General features: G+C 40.2%; 1 protein-coding gene across 1 annotated transcript in view; it reads left to right on the top strand.

Annotated features, from left to right (window-relative positions):
* The window catches only part of EXD3 (exonuclease 3'-5' domain containing 3), a 999,700-nt gene that overhangs the window by 324,645 nt on the left and 657,852 nt on the right, over positions 1-17,203 (top strand). The window contains 3 exon segments of the mRNA XM_029613511.1: positions 696-860; positions 13,201-13,254; positions 13,384-13,523. Coding sequence (XP_029469371.1) covers positions 696-860; positions 13,201-13,254; positions 13,384-13,523 — 359 coding nt within the window.

Below are 17,203 nucleotides of genomic sequence, written 5' to 3'. Positions count from 1 at the left end.
TCTCTGTTTCTGATATGGACTAATAAAATGTGATATGTCCCAGTTTGTGTAATTATTTTGTCCTGGTAAATTTTATTTGTGGTCTTGCCTTTGGCAATATTTTGTTTCTTCTACTTTCTTTCTTTTTAACATTTTGAGCATGAATATTTAAATTTTTTTATTACATTTTTTTTGTTGGTTTTATAGGGGTCCATTTTCAGACTGTCCACGATGAGCTAAAGTCCGAGGGTATTTTCAACCATTGGATTTTGCACTAAATTTCAAAATGAAAGTATGTACAGAGTACCCACGGATGATTTTCACCTGCTCTTTTTCTGCGGATAGATTTTTTTAATGGAAAATAATGCATGTAGTAGGTTTGAAAATTCCATCTGCTTTTTCTCCCTGACGTAAATGCTCCTGGGAATGCCTCCGCTTAATGCTACTAAAAGTACTTTGACCTGCTTTGAGGTAGAGCAGTTTTCAGATAGCTGACTAATGCAAGAAAACACTTTTTACCCATGTTGGTTGCTCTGAAAATTATCCTCCCCGTGCATTTCTTTAATATTCTTGCTTAAATCTGAGTAATATTTTCTTTCTTTCTCATAATTGTACATTTTTTTTTATAAAAATAAAATAATTGTTTGTTTTCTTCTACATGATTAGTGCATTAGGTTCATTGTTCTAATGTACTGTTTTGATTCTGCATCACCTAGTCTGGCCTGAGGCTGAAGAAACTGCAAGCTCGCATCTTCCGGGTGTTAACGGAACACATTCATCTTCTTGATTCACTGATCAACATTTATCAGCTCCATAGTGCAGACCGGAACTATTTGCTTGGTCATGTCAGTCACCTTTATCACATGGGTTTGTACAAAGAGGTGAGAAGTCTTTTTTGTTCCTGTGCTCTGCTTAACATTCAGGGTTTTGCAGTCCCTCTGTCCCTCTAGTTGAACATGTGGATTACAGTGGTTCTAAAGACTTTAATAATTGCATTGTGATTTTATGAATTGCTGTAAACATTCACAGTTCTGGAGACACTGGCATCGATAGCAGGGAGAGTAGGACATATACAGCCTGAGAGTTTTGTCATATGCCCTCGGAGTGGCACTGACTATACAGGCTTTAGAGCTCTGTGCTCAGTTAGAGCACAGAGCTCTAAAGCCGCTTTTATCTCCACCACAAGCCTCTCTGTGCTCTTTCTAGATCAGGGGCTCCTAACCTTTTTGGAAGCATGGACTCCTTTTCAATCTCCAAAATCTTCACGAACCCCTACATGCTTCTCTTTTATTTTTACCTGCACTTATGTACCATACATAGAAAAGTTATTAATGTAATAACAAAGAAATAATTATATGCACCCCAGATTCATTCATAATATATAAACATATTAAATAATGCATACTGATATAAACGGAACACATATAATTGAAAAGCACTGCAGTAAATGTGCAAGAATGTACTCATATTCAGTAACTTATGGAGTGTAACTACAGACAGCCAAGCATCTGCATCTGGACCGACTGAGGGAAATGGACTGGTGGAAGGAGAGAGAGAGTCTGGTGGAGATGGACTGATGGAGGAAGAGAGAGAGACTGACGAAGATGGACTGGCGGAGGGAAGAAGATAGAGAAACAGACAGCAAGAAAGGGACTGGTGGAGGGAATGTGAAAGATTGGTGGAAATGGACTAATGGAGAGAGACAGACTGCTGAAAGGAGAGAGAGAGACTAAGGGGGGGGGGGGGGAACGACTGGTGTGATGGACTAGTGGAGGGAGATAGACTGGTGGGAGATTGGTGGGGAAAAAGAGAAGGACTGGTGGAGAGAGACAGACAGACTGGCAGGGATGGACTGGTAGAGAGACAGAGAGATAGCAACTGGTGAGGATGCAATGGTGGAAGGAGAGACAAGTAGGAATGAACTTGTGGCGGGAGACAGAGTGACTAGTGGAATAAGAGAGGGTCACTGGTTGGAAAGGACTTTGGAAGAAAGACAGAGTGAGAGACTGGTGGGAAGGGGGAAGTAGGGGTGTTTCAGACAGGCCCACAGAGGGCTGGTGAACATATTTCCCTCCCAACCCCCCACTTCCCCCCAGCAAGGATTTTTGTTTTTTATTCTTATGATTTGTAAAGAAACTCACCTGTGATAGCTCTCTCCATAGCTGCCTGTTATCAAATCTCATATATGCAGAGACAGGACACCCCCGCTGGTAAAGCAAGAGGCACTGCTACAAACATTTTGCACCATTGTTGCAAGGTGCTGGGCATGCATGTCAGTGGCCTCTCCACCTCCTAAGTAAATCCCATCCTGGCCAGTTTCATCCATCTAGCAAAACTACTGCTAAAATTATTCAAGAGCATAAATAAAAAATTCTTCTAGATAGGAGTGGAACAAATCCCAATCTAAAACCTGCATCTCACATTCTACACTACCTTGCATTCACAGAAACTCCCCCCAACAAAGGATGCAGAGCAGAACAAGGACATTTCCTCTTATCACTCACCATAAAAACATAATATTCCAATTTTGATGTCACCTCAGTAACATCAAACATTTCTTCCACTACCATGAACATTGTATAATACAAAATCCTGCAAAAAATGTAATTAGAGCCTATGGAAAACCTTTCATACCATAACACACTAACTGCCAGACTCAAACAGTAAGAACCTTACCTATGAAAAGGCAGTATTATGAATATTACACTAGGCCCTAAAACACTAATACACCTCCCATTAGAAAAGCAGAACAAATTAGGCTGCTATAGATCCCTATTCAGAAACTCCAAGCTAGCAGAATACTGCACCTAAGTCATACATAGACAGACACTCTCCAAATACAGAATAGAGTATAAATACAAATGTACAGATAAAAACTGAACTGGAAACTGCAAGGAGCCAGACTCCACATGCATTGTAACAATGGAAAAACAGAAACATCACTATTCCTCATAAAACATGAAATAATACAATCAAGAAATATAACATATCAGTAATAGTAAAACCATACTAATAAAACAATATTTCAAAACTGACACATACAACATCTAATAATTTAAAACCCATTTACATTATTTTTAAATTTCCCAATCAAAAATAAAATATTTCTAAACATCAGACACATCAAGTAGCAGCCAACAATAAAACTAAAAAGGATTAAAAAATTCCCCTTTCTCCATACCTAGGACTTTTAGATTTTCAGTTATCCTGAAATTGCCAGGAATTAGTTGGGTTGGGGAGAGGGGTGCATAAACGTTCTCCTCTCATACACGCACATATGCACACGTTCATTCTCATGCAAACACACATGCTCTGGAAGGTCACCATATATGGTTAAATTGAAGGAGATTTGTGGAAATCTGCATCAATCGGAAGGCTATAAATATCTGCTTTCAAAGTAAGGGCATGGATTATCCAGAGTGACTGTTTTCATGGGCTAGCTGCACATTCTCTCTCCTTCCCCAGCCTCATTTTGATTTGCAAGTTGTTACCTAGAAATAGAGGATTATTCTATATATAAAGACCTTAGATGATGCTCTGTGCTAAAGCACTGTTAAATAGTGCTGTCCTGAAGAGTGTAATAGTAATTGATTAGAACCCATTCGGTGTTAGGAAGGATTGAATTTCTGTAATAATATTCTGTAGACTAGCATTATGCTGCAACCAAGGATGGGATGTAATAGGAAAGTGCCCAGGTGAAAGAGGATAGATAGTATCAGTGGACCACTAGGTGGCTGTCTCGTCGCACAGACATCAGCTTTTCAGTGTTTCATTGTGGCTGTTAAAATGGGGATCTTTAAAGTTAAAAGATGTCTTCTCCAAGTGCCTGCTTTCAGCACAACATATTGCTGTAGTTTATCCTTTGGGCTGCCCTGTTGTACAAGCTGCTGCCTGCTATATTGTGCAATGTTGCGGTGATTTTTGCCTCTGTGAGATATTTTATGGAATAACCATGCAAATAATTCTTCTAAGAGAACATCATTGAGACAAGATAACACTGTTCTGAATGTCTGTATAAGGGGTCTACTGTTCTTTCTTGAAAAGGTATATTCTGAAGCTCTGTAAAGACATTTCTAAATAAAGAATCTTCTTGTAACAGAGATTATTTCCATAGGGGAAAAATTTGATTCTGGCACTCTTCAGAGCAGAATATTTTTATGACAGTTCTTGATAGTTGAATCCACTGTTGTAATCATATGTATTTAATTTCTCAAAATGAATCTTTTCTTGAAAGATGAGTTTAAGGCATCTTGCAGATCTCTTCTTTCCAAATCGGCTTTATTGTAGTGTATTGGTCTGTACTGTTGTAGAACATATTATACCGTATCTTTTGTTTGATTAGAAACACAGGACGACATGTATTCTGCAAGGCCTGGAGCTTACTAATGATATTGTGGCCTTTCAAGGCTTTTCATCCTAGAAACTCGTTGTGTTGGGGTGGGTGAATGGATTTCAGAAAACCAAGATGGCGGTCGATACGTCTTTCTCCCCCCCCCCCCCCCCTTCTCCCCCTTTTCTTCCTTTTTAAAAGACAATTGTGGAATTCAGCACACACCAGAGGCTAATATAGTGTGCTGCTATTCTATGAAGAGACTCTGAATAGGCCAGGCTGTGCCTGAGAAGAATGAGGGTAGGCAGAAGGCAAGCTAGTGTTTCATGGTCATCTTATGTTACACTTCAGCCTTTTGAAAAGAGTGTCTGGGCCTGGTTGAATGAAGCGCTCTTGCACTCCAAAGGCAGGAATCCCAGGACAATGGGGCCTCTTGTCATTTGCAGTCCTCTCTTGCGAATAAAAGCCATTGTCACATGAACAGGAGGCCAGTCTGGCAGACTGTGCATGCTTCACTGCCCCATGATATCGCTCCTGTTTCTGCAGAAATCCCATTCAGGACCTTGTCAGCTTTGATTAGCAGGGTTCTCATGACTTAATGTGCTGCGATATTTCATGTCTCGAGGTGGTGGCTGCCTTTTCTCTCTGCCTGTGTTGGGAAGGAGGAGGAGTGAATTCTTTATTGTCTGCACAGCTATTTTATTCACAATTTTTTAAACAGTTTGTCAAGGGTAGAAGAAAATAGCTGTGCTTGGGGAGGGGGGGGGAGAGAGAGCACAAGAAGAAATCAGAATGAAACCCCAAATCTGACTCTTTGGCTGACCTGCTGCAAGAGTCAGTGACAATGCAACTCCTATTTGTCCAGGAATGAAGTGTATAGGGGCACATCTTACTCAGCAGTGTTGCAGTGAATTTTCAGGGATAGTTAAAATCCAGTGCAGCAGAAGGCACACTTTCCTTTTAAATGAGAAAAATATACTTTCTGAGTTTATTTCTGTCTTTAGTCTGTGGTGGGAGCAGAAAAGGGATACACCGTGCAAGGTTCAGCTTGCTTGCTGCATGGAACAATGGCATTTATATTTCTTCTGTCTTACCTTGTTATGCTGCAGTTTTTTTTTTACATGTTAATGACGAGATGCTATCAAATAATTTAAATAATAGTTTTACTGGAGGCTTGTTCCAGTAAAATTACTGTTAAAATTATTTGGTAGCATCATTCAACCAATCCTCATATATGGGAATGAAGTCTGGGGTTTCTCATTAACCCAAAATTGTACGAGATGAGAGAGAACCCATGTAGAAACTCTGCACCTCCAGTTCTGCGAACACATTCTGCATTCATGAAAATGCACCCTACAGTGGGTGCCATGCAGAATTTGGATGCTTCCTCTTACTACTAAAAAAAAATACAAAACAGAATTCTAAAAGTCTGACTTTGCTGCTGCTGTAACTGGCGGGTTATCCGGCCAGGATAGAGACCTGGGCTGAGTTTGTCAAGCTCATGGCCTTAACAAACTGAAGAGTGGAATAAGTTCTTGATGCTGTGGCATAGTTGATGCAGCCTCGTAGGAGGATCTATGAAGCCTACACTGACAGCGAGCGAACGGTGGCAGGACAGATTGGAGCTTCACCTTTATCAGCCGCCTCCTCCGCAGGTTCAGTCCTTGGGTTCTGGTGGCCAGTAGGACTTAGGGTTACTGGGGCGGAGGTGATACTTAGAGTCCAAAGGATCAGGGCAGGCAGCAGTCTAATGTAGTCAGAGACAGACCAAGGTCGGGGCAGTCAGCAGGCAATCATGATCAGGTCCAAGCAAGGGGGTCAAGATCCGAAGAGGCAAGCCAAGGGTAGACAAAGATACACAGGAAACAAGGGACACACAGGACAAGATGAACAAGACATGGTAATTTAAGGCGAGCTAGAAGAGGACAAGGTAGGACGAGACAAGGTTGGACAAAGGAATGCTGGAAAGCAAGGCTGGATGGGGCAAGGCTGGAAGACAGGACTGGACGAAGCAAGGCTGAACAAGTCAAGGCTGGATGAGGCAGTAACCAGGAATGCAGGAAGCAGCAACATGTACTGCAAGCAGGAGACCCATTGCTGAGGCAAGGTATGGTGCGCGGCTGGGCCTTATATACCCAGCTGCGTGATGTCATTAGCGGGTGCCGGTAATTGGGGTTTCTGCCGCAGAGCCCACAAGAAGTGCTGTGCGATGCATGCGCCTAGGGAAGCTTGTGGCGGGGCAGTATGGATAGTATCTCTGCCATAGAGTTGGATCCGGGGGCATCAGTGGCTGGCTGGAATGAGTGCAACGGCTTACAGAGTCTCCCCATGAGCTACAAATCCTAACAGATGTCAGCAATTACAACAACAGGCTGTCTTCTGAAGTGGATTAAGACTTCTAAAAGGCTGTTTAAATCTGGTCTAGTAAGAAGTAAATCATACAGAGAAACTCCTTGAATCTGAGCACTTGTCTCAAACATAACACTGATTTGACCAGGTTTCTGAGGATGGTAAACACCAAAGTTAGAAAGATACCAGCATTTTTCTCCTATGGTAGAGTGGGCTCTGCATGACCATTGTCAAATATATTTTTTCATGAAGGCCGCAAAATTATTCTTTGTCTCTGGTTTTGTCTCCAGAGTCCAACGCAAGGAGCAAGCCTGGACAAGACCTGGGTGTGTGGAAGGGAAGTGGGGCCACCCAGCTGTTTGAGAATTCTTTATCTTCCATTGAAAGTGCAGATTTATTATCTTTAGTAGTCTGGAACATTGTGCTTCCCAGATCCTTATCACAGTTACCTGTTGTGAAAGTATTCAAGTAGGTCTGTGCGGCGTGATCTGGTTGTTCTTTGGAACTAGGCATTTCTTTAATGAAGAAATGATTAGGACATGATTTGCAAAAAAAAAAAAAAATGCATGTCCATTTTCTAGTACACTGGTAGTGAAAGCATCAACATTATCTGGCTTATATATTCTGTCAATGCAAATATCACCAACTGTTACTCCCAGCCAAGGTCTAATCTTTGGGTATAAGGAGTGTTGTGAGGACCGTTTTGTTGCTGACGAACCTTGTGAAGTCTGGGAAGAGATTCAGAGTAATATATGGAATATTATAAAGCATAGAAGTAAACAAATTGTGAACCAGCTTAGATCCACTTACAGAAGCTTCCAACTCCTGTCAAGCATACGTCACTTTCCTAACCCAAATCAATTCCAATGAGAGCTTACAAGAGCGTTATATTCAGCAAATCATCGATCAGAGCCATGACAGTTTAGTCAGAGAGATTAAAGCAGAAGTAGGGCCGGTGCAGCTTTTTTGCTGCCCTGTGTGAAAAAGTACTGTGCTACCTCCCCCCGATTCATTCAGTGCCTGTCTTGGGCCCATCAAATAAAGCCCAGCTCCGTCCTGCAATCTATATTTTTAAAAACTGACACATTCCCCCCCCCCCCGCCCCAGAACCCATGGATAGGGAAGGGTATTAGGTATCCTAGGCAAACCTTACAGCCTTGCACACATGCCACTCCCCCCCCCCCCCACACACACACTACCATACCCTTTACAAACACACCAATTAAATTATGCATTTATAACAAATTTTATATGAAAAGAACATTCAAAAGAACAGTCTTCTGAGACAAAAATATCTCATACAACGTGCATGTTATATTTACCTGCACTCCTGTGGTGCCAACCAGAAAACTTGGCAAAAAAGACACTTGGAACTCCTATGGAATTAGATTTTTTATAATGCGTATTAGGTGTGAGCTTGGCCCTCAGAAAGTCACAAACAAACAGGATTACCATTACAATATTGTAAACCTTCCATACCAAAACAATCCTAACAACCTTATCTATGAAAAGGCAACAGTGCACATATTACACCAGGCCCTAGAACACCAATAAAACTCTTATTAAGAAACCAGGCTGCTATAGATCCTTACACAGAAATTACATGCTAGCAAAATACCTCACCTCAGTCACATATGCAGAACACAGAGAGACCCTGACCAAATACAGAATAAAGAGATCAGAAAGTATAAACAGAAACGTGCTGAGAGGAACTGAACTGGAACCCACAACAAGCCAGTCTACATGCAGAGCAACAATGGAAAAACAGAAACATTACCATTCTTTATAAAACATTAAATAAAATCAAGAAATATAAAAGATCAATCAAAATAGTAAAGTCATATTCATAAAAAGAAGATTTGAAACCAGTTAAACAGAATATTGAAAATTTCTCAAACACCAATAAAATACTTCAAAACATCCGATGAATAGAAAATCCAATAATTAAAAAATGTTCTATTCCCCCCTCCAAAAAAAATTAAATATTTCGAAAGAGCAGAATCATCAAATTACATCCAATAATTGAAACTAATAAGGATTAAAAAATCTCCTTTCCATATCTGGGATATGATTTCCAGTCACCCTGAGAGTGCTGTGGATTGGGGGAGGTAGGGCCACACAAATGTTCTCTTTTCTCTCACATACTCCCTCTCTCTAACATACACAGGCTCCCTCACCCTCACAGATATATTATTATGCGTGTTTGCGTGCCTATGACAGCCTATATGTGAAACACATCTCACAGGCACATACAAACACTCACATACAAACACACATGGTCTCGTGTTGTCATCGTGCCATGGTGGGATAAGCTCGACCATGGCCCCACAGGCCTCCTGTTGTCATTGGGCCATGGTGGGATGAGTCACACCACGGCCTCGCGGGCCTCCTGTCCTGCTGCCTACGGGCTGTGGTGGGCTAGCCTACAGTTTCTCTCCTTCTTCAGCCACCGGCGGGTTGAGTGCTGACAGCTGCAGCCTTTCTCTTTCGGCTGGCAGCGGGGTAGGCTCTGCTGCTGAGCCCCCCACCCCCACCCCTCCGGGTGTGCCGCCCCCATGCAAATGAACAGTATGCAAACCCGGTTGGGCCAGGCCTGTGTTCAAAAGAAACTGCTTCACAGTGCTCATAGTCCTCTAGACCAGTGGTCCCCAACCCTGTTCTGGGGGCCTACCAGCCAGTCGGGTTTTCAGGATATCCACAATGAATATGCATGAGAGAAAATTTGCATGCACTGCCTCCTGGGTAATTGCCAGGTTCTTGTTGCCTGGTTTGGTCTCTGTTGGAAACAGGATGCTGGGCTTGATGGACCCTTGGTCTGACCCAGCATGGCAATTTCTTATGTTCTTATGTAAACTGGAATCAGACAGGATCAGGCAGGGAGATGCAGGAAAATTCTGGCAAAGAGCACTGCTGAAGATGAGCCAGAGACCTGTTGCAAAATCACTAGCCAACTGGAATGACAGCATTTAAATATCTATAAACTCTGATGTAGTCAGGGAGCATTGTGCTGAGAGTTCCCACCGTGGGGCCTACAAGAATAGGAAGTGTGAGCACCTAAGAGATGGATCAAGATGAGGCAGCATGGCGGTGCTCAGCATGCTGAGGGTGACTGTAGACAGTGCCCCGGTCAGCGGAATGTGACAGGATCCTCACCTTTAGCCCCCTAAACCCTTTGGCTTGGGCTTATAGGGAATAAGTCTGTGGAATTTCCTGATTAGTTGAAGGGCCTGAATGTTTCTGACAGATTCCCATGTGTTCTCCTCTGGACTGTACCCCTTCCATGAAACTAAGTAATGGAATGCTCCTTGTATTCTCCTAGCATCCAAGATCTTGTGTACTTCAAATATTTTGTCAGAGTCAGAGGAAATCATCATGGATATTGGTGGTTGCTTGTGCCTCCATTGAAGAATTACTGGCTTCAATAAAGAGATATGGAAGGTGTTGTGAATATGCAAGGTAGAAGGTAGTTTCAATTGGTATGTAACAAGTCCTATTTGTCTCAAAATGGAATATGGGCCAATGAAGCGAGGAGCAAATTTTATAGAAAAGAGCTTCAGGCAGAGATTTTGTATACTTAATCAAACTAGAAGTCCTGGTGAAAATGGGGGTGCGGGATGTCTTTTTTTGTCAGCTTTTTTCTTGTAGACTTTGGACATATTAAGAAGAAGTTGATGGGTCTTGTCCCAAAGTTCCAAGAGGTTAGCCTCCGTAAAATTTAATCAGAATTTTCAAAATGTTATTATGGGGCAGTTAGTGTCTAATGTTCAAAAATGTCTTTTTGGTTTTGCAGATTTATCTCCTACAGTGCATATTGCTCATTGGAGCTCAGTTTTGGAGACAGTGTGAAATAAATATGGTTGCACCCCTTAAACAAAACTATGATCTCTAAACAACATAATCTCCAGAATCATCCAGGCTTGGTCCCATCCAGAATCATCCAGGCTTGGTCCCTTTAAAAAGACAGATTTGTCAGTTAGAAAATGGAGAATAGATAAATCTGAACTGAATTTATTGGCCTGTAAAATGGCTTTATAAATCGAGGTTAAGAAAGTGAAGTTGGAATATATTACCAGTCAGTTATTTCAGACTGTATTTCACTTGTCTAGGTTTAATAAACTATCCCCAGTTGATTCTTCTATTTTATCAGCAGAAACCTTCACTAAATATTTTAACAAAATATTGATGACATTCCGAAGAATTTTCTTAACTCGAAGGCTAATGATAATGAGGAAGCTAACTTACCTCTGTGCTTGTCTCTAGATGAAGAAGACTTTGTTTTGCAGCCAGTGGAAGACAGATTATTGGGGCAAAGTAATTGGAAATCATTTAGTCTTGTAGTTATAGGAATGGATAGATCATTTCAGCTAACAAAAATAATACTTCTAATCTTGACCCAGTGCTCACTAGGCTAGAAGAAAAATAAAGATTTGGAGTTGGCTAAGTTTTTTAGGTCAGTTATAATTCATGTCTAACCTGCGGTAGTATTTTAGCTTGTTTAAAATCGTCTTGGGTGCATCCAGTATTAAAGAAGATTTCTTCAAATCCAACTGAAACTAAGCGTTATCATCCAGTATCCAATATACCATTTGTTATGAAAGTAATAGAGAAAGCAGTGTTTAACCAGTTAACAGATTATGCAAAGAAGGTTAATGCAATCCACCCAAAAAAGTCAGGTTTTCAGAAGGAATTTAATATCAAAACTGCTTTGCTAGTTTTAACTAATGAAGTTAGGATAAATATTGACAGAGAAAAAGGTATTATTTTGGTGTCAGTCAATACACGTTGGGCCTTTGATACAGTGGACCATAATTTACTTTTGCTTCATTTAAAAGAATTAGGAATTATTGGTACAATTTTAAAATGGCTTAAATCATTTATGGAAAATTGCTTCTTTCAAGTAAGGTGGGGGAGCAAAGTTTCTTCTTCAATGGGAATGATTTCTGGGGATCCTTTCTCCGCTGCTTTTTAAAATGTTTTAGCCCCATTACCCAGTTTAATCCAAGAGCAAGGATTTTGTTATCCATATGGTCATGACATACAGGTTTTAACAGCTTTTAATTCAGATTTGTTACCAGATATGGCTAAGATACATCTTTGCTTGGATAAAATAGCCAATTGGCCATTTGACCATAGATTAAAAATTAATCCTCAGAAATCTGAAGCAGTTTGGATTGAGAGATGTAAAACTAATATTAAATTGATTAATTGATTCCTCAGATGAGATACACTGATATTACCTTGATTTAGGGGATTAAATGACTAGGTATGAACCTAGGTAATGCACTCTCCATATCCAAACAAAGTTCTAGTCAGTCTATCTTTTTTTCTCTTTGAATGATTCGAAGACTTAAGCCATTTTTGAAAAAATGTCGGATCTTGTAAAGTTTCCTTTTGCCATGGCATCATCACTTTCAGATTATTCTAATTCTATGTATGTAGGTATTTTAGAAGCTATACTTAAATGGATTCAATTGTTGCAAAATACAACAGCTAGAGAAAATTTTTGATGCTTCTAAATTTGATCGTCTTTCCCCCTCATTGATTACCAATATGATGTAGAATTATTTCAGAATCCTTTGCCTCACTTATAAAGTGGTTTATAAAGGGAAATCAGATTATTTGGTAAATCATCTGGTTCCATACAAATACTGAGATCTTATCAATTGGACCTTCGAGATTTTCTTCACCTTGGGGAAATTAGACTTGAAGGTACTAGGCAAGCTATCTCCCAATATCGGGCACCTTTAATTTGAAATACTGTTCCACTGGACCTATGTACTGAACAGAATTTTTAAAATCTAGGAAGATTGGGAAATCCTTGCTATTGAGTCAAGTTTTTGGCTAATCTTTTTCTTTTATGGTATCTTCTGGTGAGGGACTTTTTATGTAAACAGTACTTATTGTTCTATAGTTATGCTGATTTGACATTTAAGTTTTATTATTTCTGTGATTATTGTATTTTTATTGTTAATATTTAATTGCTTTTATTCACCATTTTAATTGATATTATTTGAAAGTCATTATATAAAAATAAAATTGCCATTGCCATTTTAGCATGGAATATAACAGTGTTTGCTCCTTTGGCGACATAAATTTGCAGAACCATTCTCAGCAGTAGGGCTGCTTTGTGAACAGAGATGTGGTGAAGGGAACAGAACTCTTGCTAGATAGACACAAATGTATGAAGTTAGTCCTATTAAAAGGGCTCAACAACTTGTTTGTATACCTTTATTTCTTCATAACCAAGTAGATTAGCATGACAACAAAACTACTTTATGGCTTTTAAAGAAATATGTGATGCTTCCCATAAAAATACATATTTTGGAGGCGGGAGTTAGTGTGGAACAAGATTTGCTGTAATAACTGTGGCTACAATATTTGATGTGATATTGCTGCTTTTAGATATTTTTAATAATTAATTTTTCCTTCTTTTTTCTGTCCCATTCTTTACTTCTTTTTTATTCTTCCCCTGTTCCATATTGCTCTCTGTTCTTATTCTCCCTACCCTGATCCAATTCTTTATTTTCTTCCACATCGTCTAGGCAGTAATACTGAGTATGAAACTAAACTTACAACTGGATCAGGATCTAGAGAAGGTGAAGTTTTATTTTCTTTTAAGTTAATCATGATGTAAAAATCGTACTTGTCTTCAGTTCATTTTCTATTACTCTAATAACAAACCAATGGACCTCACTTTGTCACTTGAATGCCATTGTTCCCCCTAGATGTGCACCCCTCTGCTTCTTCAAGACAAGACCAATCTCATAGAGGCCTATGTGGCAGATCATCCTGAGCTACAGCGCAAATTACTGCAGATTTTGGACAGTTGGAGTGATCCCACCTTTAATTTCAGAGATATTGCAAGGTAAGCCAGCAATAACTATAATAAATATAAACTTAGCTAAGTGGTGGTGAATAACAAGGTTCTCATTCCATCTGTCACGTGAAGTGATGACATAAGCAATAAGGCTCAAGGTTGAGTGGCTGGTCATTATGCATGTCATTTTGCACACATGGGTAAACAGGTAGTTCACACACACAAATCTTTTCTGAATATTGCTCCTCTCGCACTTCTAGTGAGGGAAAAAAGTATGTGTGGTGTTCACAGCGCACATACTTTTATCCATAAGGGAAAAAAGTACAGGATTAGATTAGGGAAGGGAAGTATGCTCGTGGATTTCATTTTGAAGTCGCCATGCTTACTTTCACACATGTATTTTGCACCTGCTTTAAAAAAGGTGTAAAGTACCTTCATTCACCGACCATCCTGAATTTTCAAAGGGAAACCCCTAGGTGGAGTTTCCCTTTGAAAATTAGCTTGCAAGTCCCATGGGTAGTTTCAAAATTGACCTATGTCTTTCCAGATACATTTCATCCATGCCATTACAAATCAGACTCTATATGTAGTCTCACTGTAGGCAAAATTGTCAACATAACTCTTGTTTGATCGTATTCGCTGTTTGTTTCTATATTTTCCTTTCACAAAGTGTTCCAAAAACTAGCCACAATCTCTATGAAATGATGCTTTTGATCATGCACATTAATTCCACTCCCTTTCAACTTCAGTGCTTAACTGCATGCCCTAATAACCCTGACTCAGGAGCACTTGTTAATCAGCGATGGGGCACTGCTACCACTGTATCTTACTTTCAGAGAGGTGATTGTTCTTATGGGAAAAATAAAAGAATGATAATTTTCAAATAAAAGGGATACATGACATGAAATGTCAAGGGACCACTAAAGAATATAAAAAGTATGATCATGTCCAGGTGTGGCACAACATGATATGGATGCTGCCAGGTTTAGAAGAGATTCAGATATAACTTTGTGCACACAAAAACCACAGATTAAAGCTGCAGGGTCTCTGGTTTCTTGTGATACTAATATTATAATTTATGAGGAATCATAGGGATCATTAGTCAAAGGCATTTAGGTAGATTATATGTAAGTTATGTCTTAATGCCAACTTTTGAATATTGGGGGCATTTCTCTGGCTAAATTTTAGCTATATAATGAAGCGGCATTTCGCAGTGTTCCAGGGCAAAACTAAGTTATCTGGCTAATTTAGTAGATTTTCAGCTGTATCCGGCTAAGATTCATCAAATTGCTATAAATTACGTAGAAATATGATGATAGTCATTGTGATTAAAAAAAAACAGGGGGGAGGGCATGGTTAGGGAAACTTCTTAAATACTGCATCGTGTAGGTACATTTCGTAACCCGCGATAAAATCTTGCATCATGGGACAAAGTATTGCGGTGTACGATGCATTAGAGCGTCGTGTGCCCAAACTGGGAGACATGCACAAAAGACTGGCCAGCACGCACCAAGCGGGTTTTAAAAGCCAATCGAGTATGCTCATATCTCCGAGTATTGCGCACATGTGAAAAAGTATAGAAGAAAGGGCGGGGCGTAGGCGTGTGGGGGGAGGCCAATAGATGTGCGCATATATACTAAGGTGCACAGGTGCGACTGGGGACCCTGCCTAGTAACTTTACTACTGCTATGGATGGCGTGTAAGGCATAAAATCAAAAAATCTAGGCTAGTCAGCAGGCTATTATGGATTGGGGATAACAGAGGGAAAGGGAGACAATTAAAGTAGGGGAGTTGGGGGGTCCTTGCCTGGGTGAACTGGGAGCGAACTGGTGAAACTGGCAATAGCGTGGTTGCGCGCTCCTTTTAAAATCCCCCAACTTATATACTGGAAGCAGGATTTGCGTGCACTTGTCTGGGCTTTCAGCCTATGTTACGCCATGTGCGCATATATGCGTGTATATAACACACTGGCCGCGACCATTATAACATAAGCATGTATATGCATCCATGGTATTACATAGGCAGAAAGCGCGTACAGTTGCACTCTATTTGGAATGGACATGCACATGTGCGTACAAATCCCGCTTCCATCACGTAAGTGGGCCAGTGAAGAGGCCAATATCCCACCACTAGTACACTCCCCCCTAACATCGAAGTTTTAGGAAAACCGGGCAGGGAAGAAAATGATTTTTGTTTTTCCCCAGCAGGGCTGTGTAGGTGTGTGTCAGAAAAGCCCTTGTTTTATCGCTCGCAATAATAGCCACAATAATGGCTGCTGTGGTGTGATATAGTTCTTCTCAACCGCACAAAATAAAAGTGTAGTTAAATCCGACATTAAATCCTGCAATAGTGTGTGTTATTTTTCTGTGAAGTGTGGTAGGAGCCCCTCATGTGCATAATTTTCCAGCTTTTGCAAACTCATTATATTTGCAATGCAATGAAGATCATGCTTTTATCGCACATTAGACCTCTCTTATCGCACCATATTAAATTCCCTGATCCCCAGCCAATATTTTACAAATGGGCTCTGATGGACCAAGCACGCCCCCCCCCCCCCAAAACACTTCCCCAAGCTCTTAAAATTGTATTTGTACAGGGGGTCTGCTGGGTAAGCTTCCCCCTCCCCCGTATGGCTAATGTTGAAGGTCATGTCCCCTTCCTCTTCACAATCACTTGACCTGGGAATGGGGCAGGAGAAAGCTGCCCAGTGGATACCTACACAATAACTTTGTAAGTACTTTTGGAGGGGTATGGGGATTGGGGGGGGGGGTAAGGAGGTGCTCAACCCAGCAGGGTCCCTTTCTAAACTATTGGCTTAGGGTTGGGGAATTGGGCCACATTTCACGTGGTTTTTGTTTTGTTTTTTTTTACATTGTGTAACTTAACTGGTTATATTTTTTTGAGTATTGTTGGTTAGGTTTAAAGTTACAATAGATAATCACACCTAAACAGTCAAAAGTCATATGCAAACAAAATAATAATACTAAGAAACAAAGTTGCAAATAAATTTAGAGATTAGGAGATACAGAGAATACCTCTTAATTATTTAAATAAGGACCATCATACCACCCTGCAGGTGCTGAAACAAATTTTTCTTTCAGTGTTTCCACTGCTAAAGTTCATTTTTCATCATCGGTCCAGGAAAGAAATATTTTTTTAAATTTTTAAATGCTTATAAAAAGAGAGATACTTCTCCATTCAACAGAGCCCGACGTGATATGTTCCTTTTGATCATTCTGTTATTTGGTTATCTTTAAGGGGTGTGGAAAGTGGGGAGCTATATCCATGGAAAACAAGCCCCAGTTTATTTCAAAATGCAAAATTTAAGGAATATCTGTCCTCAACTTGGGCTAATTACTACAAACAGAATATTAATTCTGAAGTTAGCAACATGGGGGTCTATATTCAGACACAATCTGGATAGCAAAGCTAGCTGGATAAACTTATCCGGCCAACTTTGGAGGCATATTCAACAGTGCAGCCACACTATTGAATATAGTCGGCTATCTTAATTAGTTATCTGGCTAACTTGCTCTTTGACTCAACCAGATTTAGCTGACTGAGAGAAGTTGAAAGGAAGCCAGCCAAAGAAGCAAAAACTAATAATAAAAACTTTAAAAAATATATCCAAAGCAGAAAGCCTGCAAGGGAGATGGATGGTCCGTTAAATGATCGAGGGGTTAAAGGGGCACTTAGGGAAAGTAAGGCCAATGTGGAAAGACTAAACA

The sequence above is a fragment of the Rhinatrema bivittatum genome, chromosome 8 (assembly GCF_901001135.1).
Source record: "Rhinatrema bivittatum chromosome 8, aRhiBiv1.1, whole genome shotgun sequence".
Taxonomy (NCBI): Eukaryota; Metazoa; Chordata; class Amphibia; order Gymnophiona; family Rhinatrematidae; genus Rhinatrema; species Rhinatrema bivittatum.
Note: the sequence above shows the minus strand (reverse complement) of the source record. Positions and strands in the feature narration are given on the sequence as shown.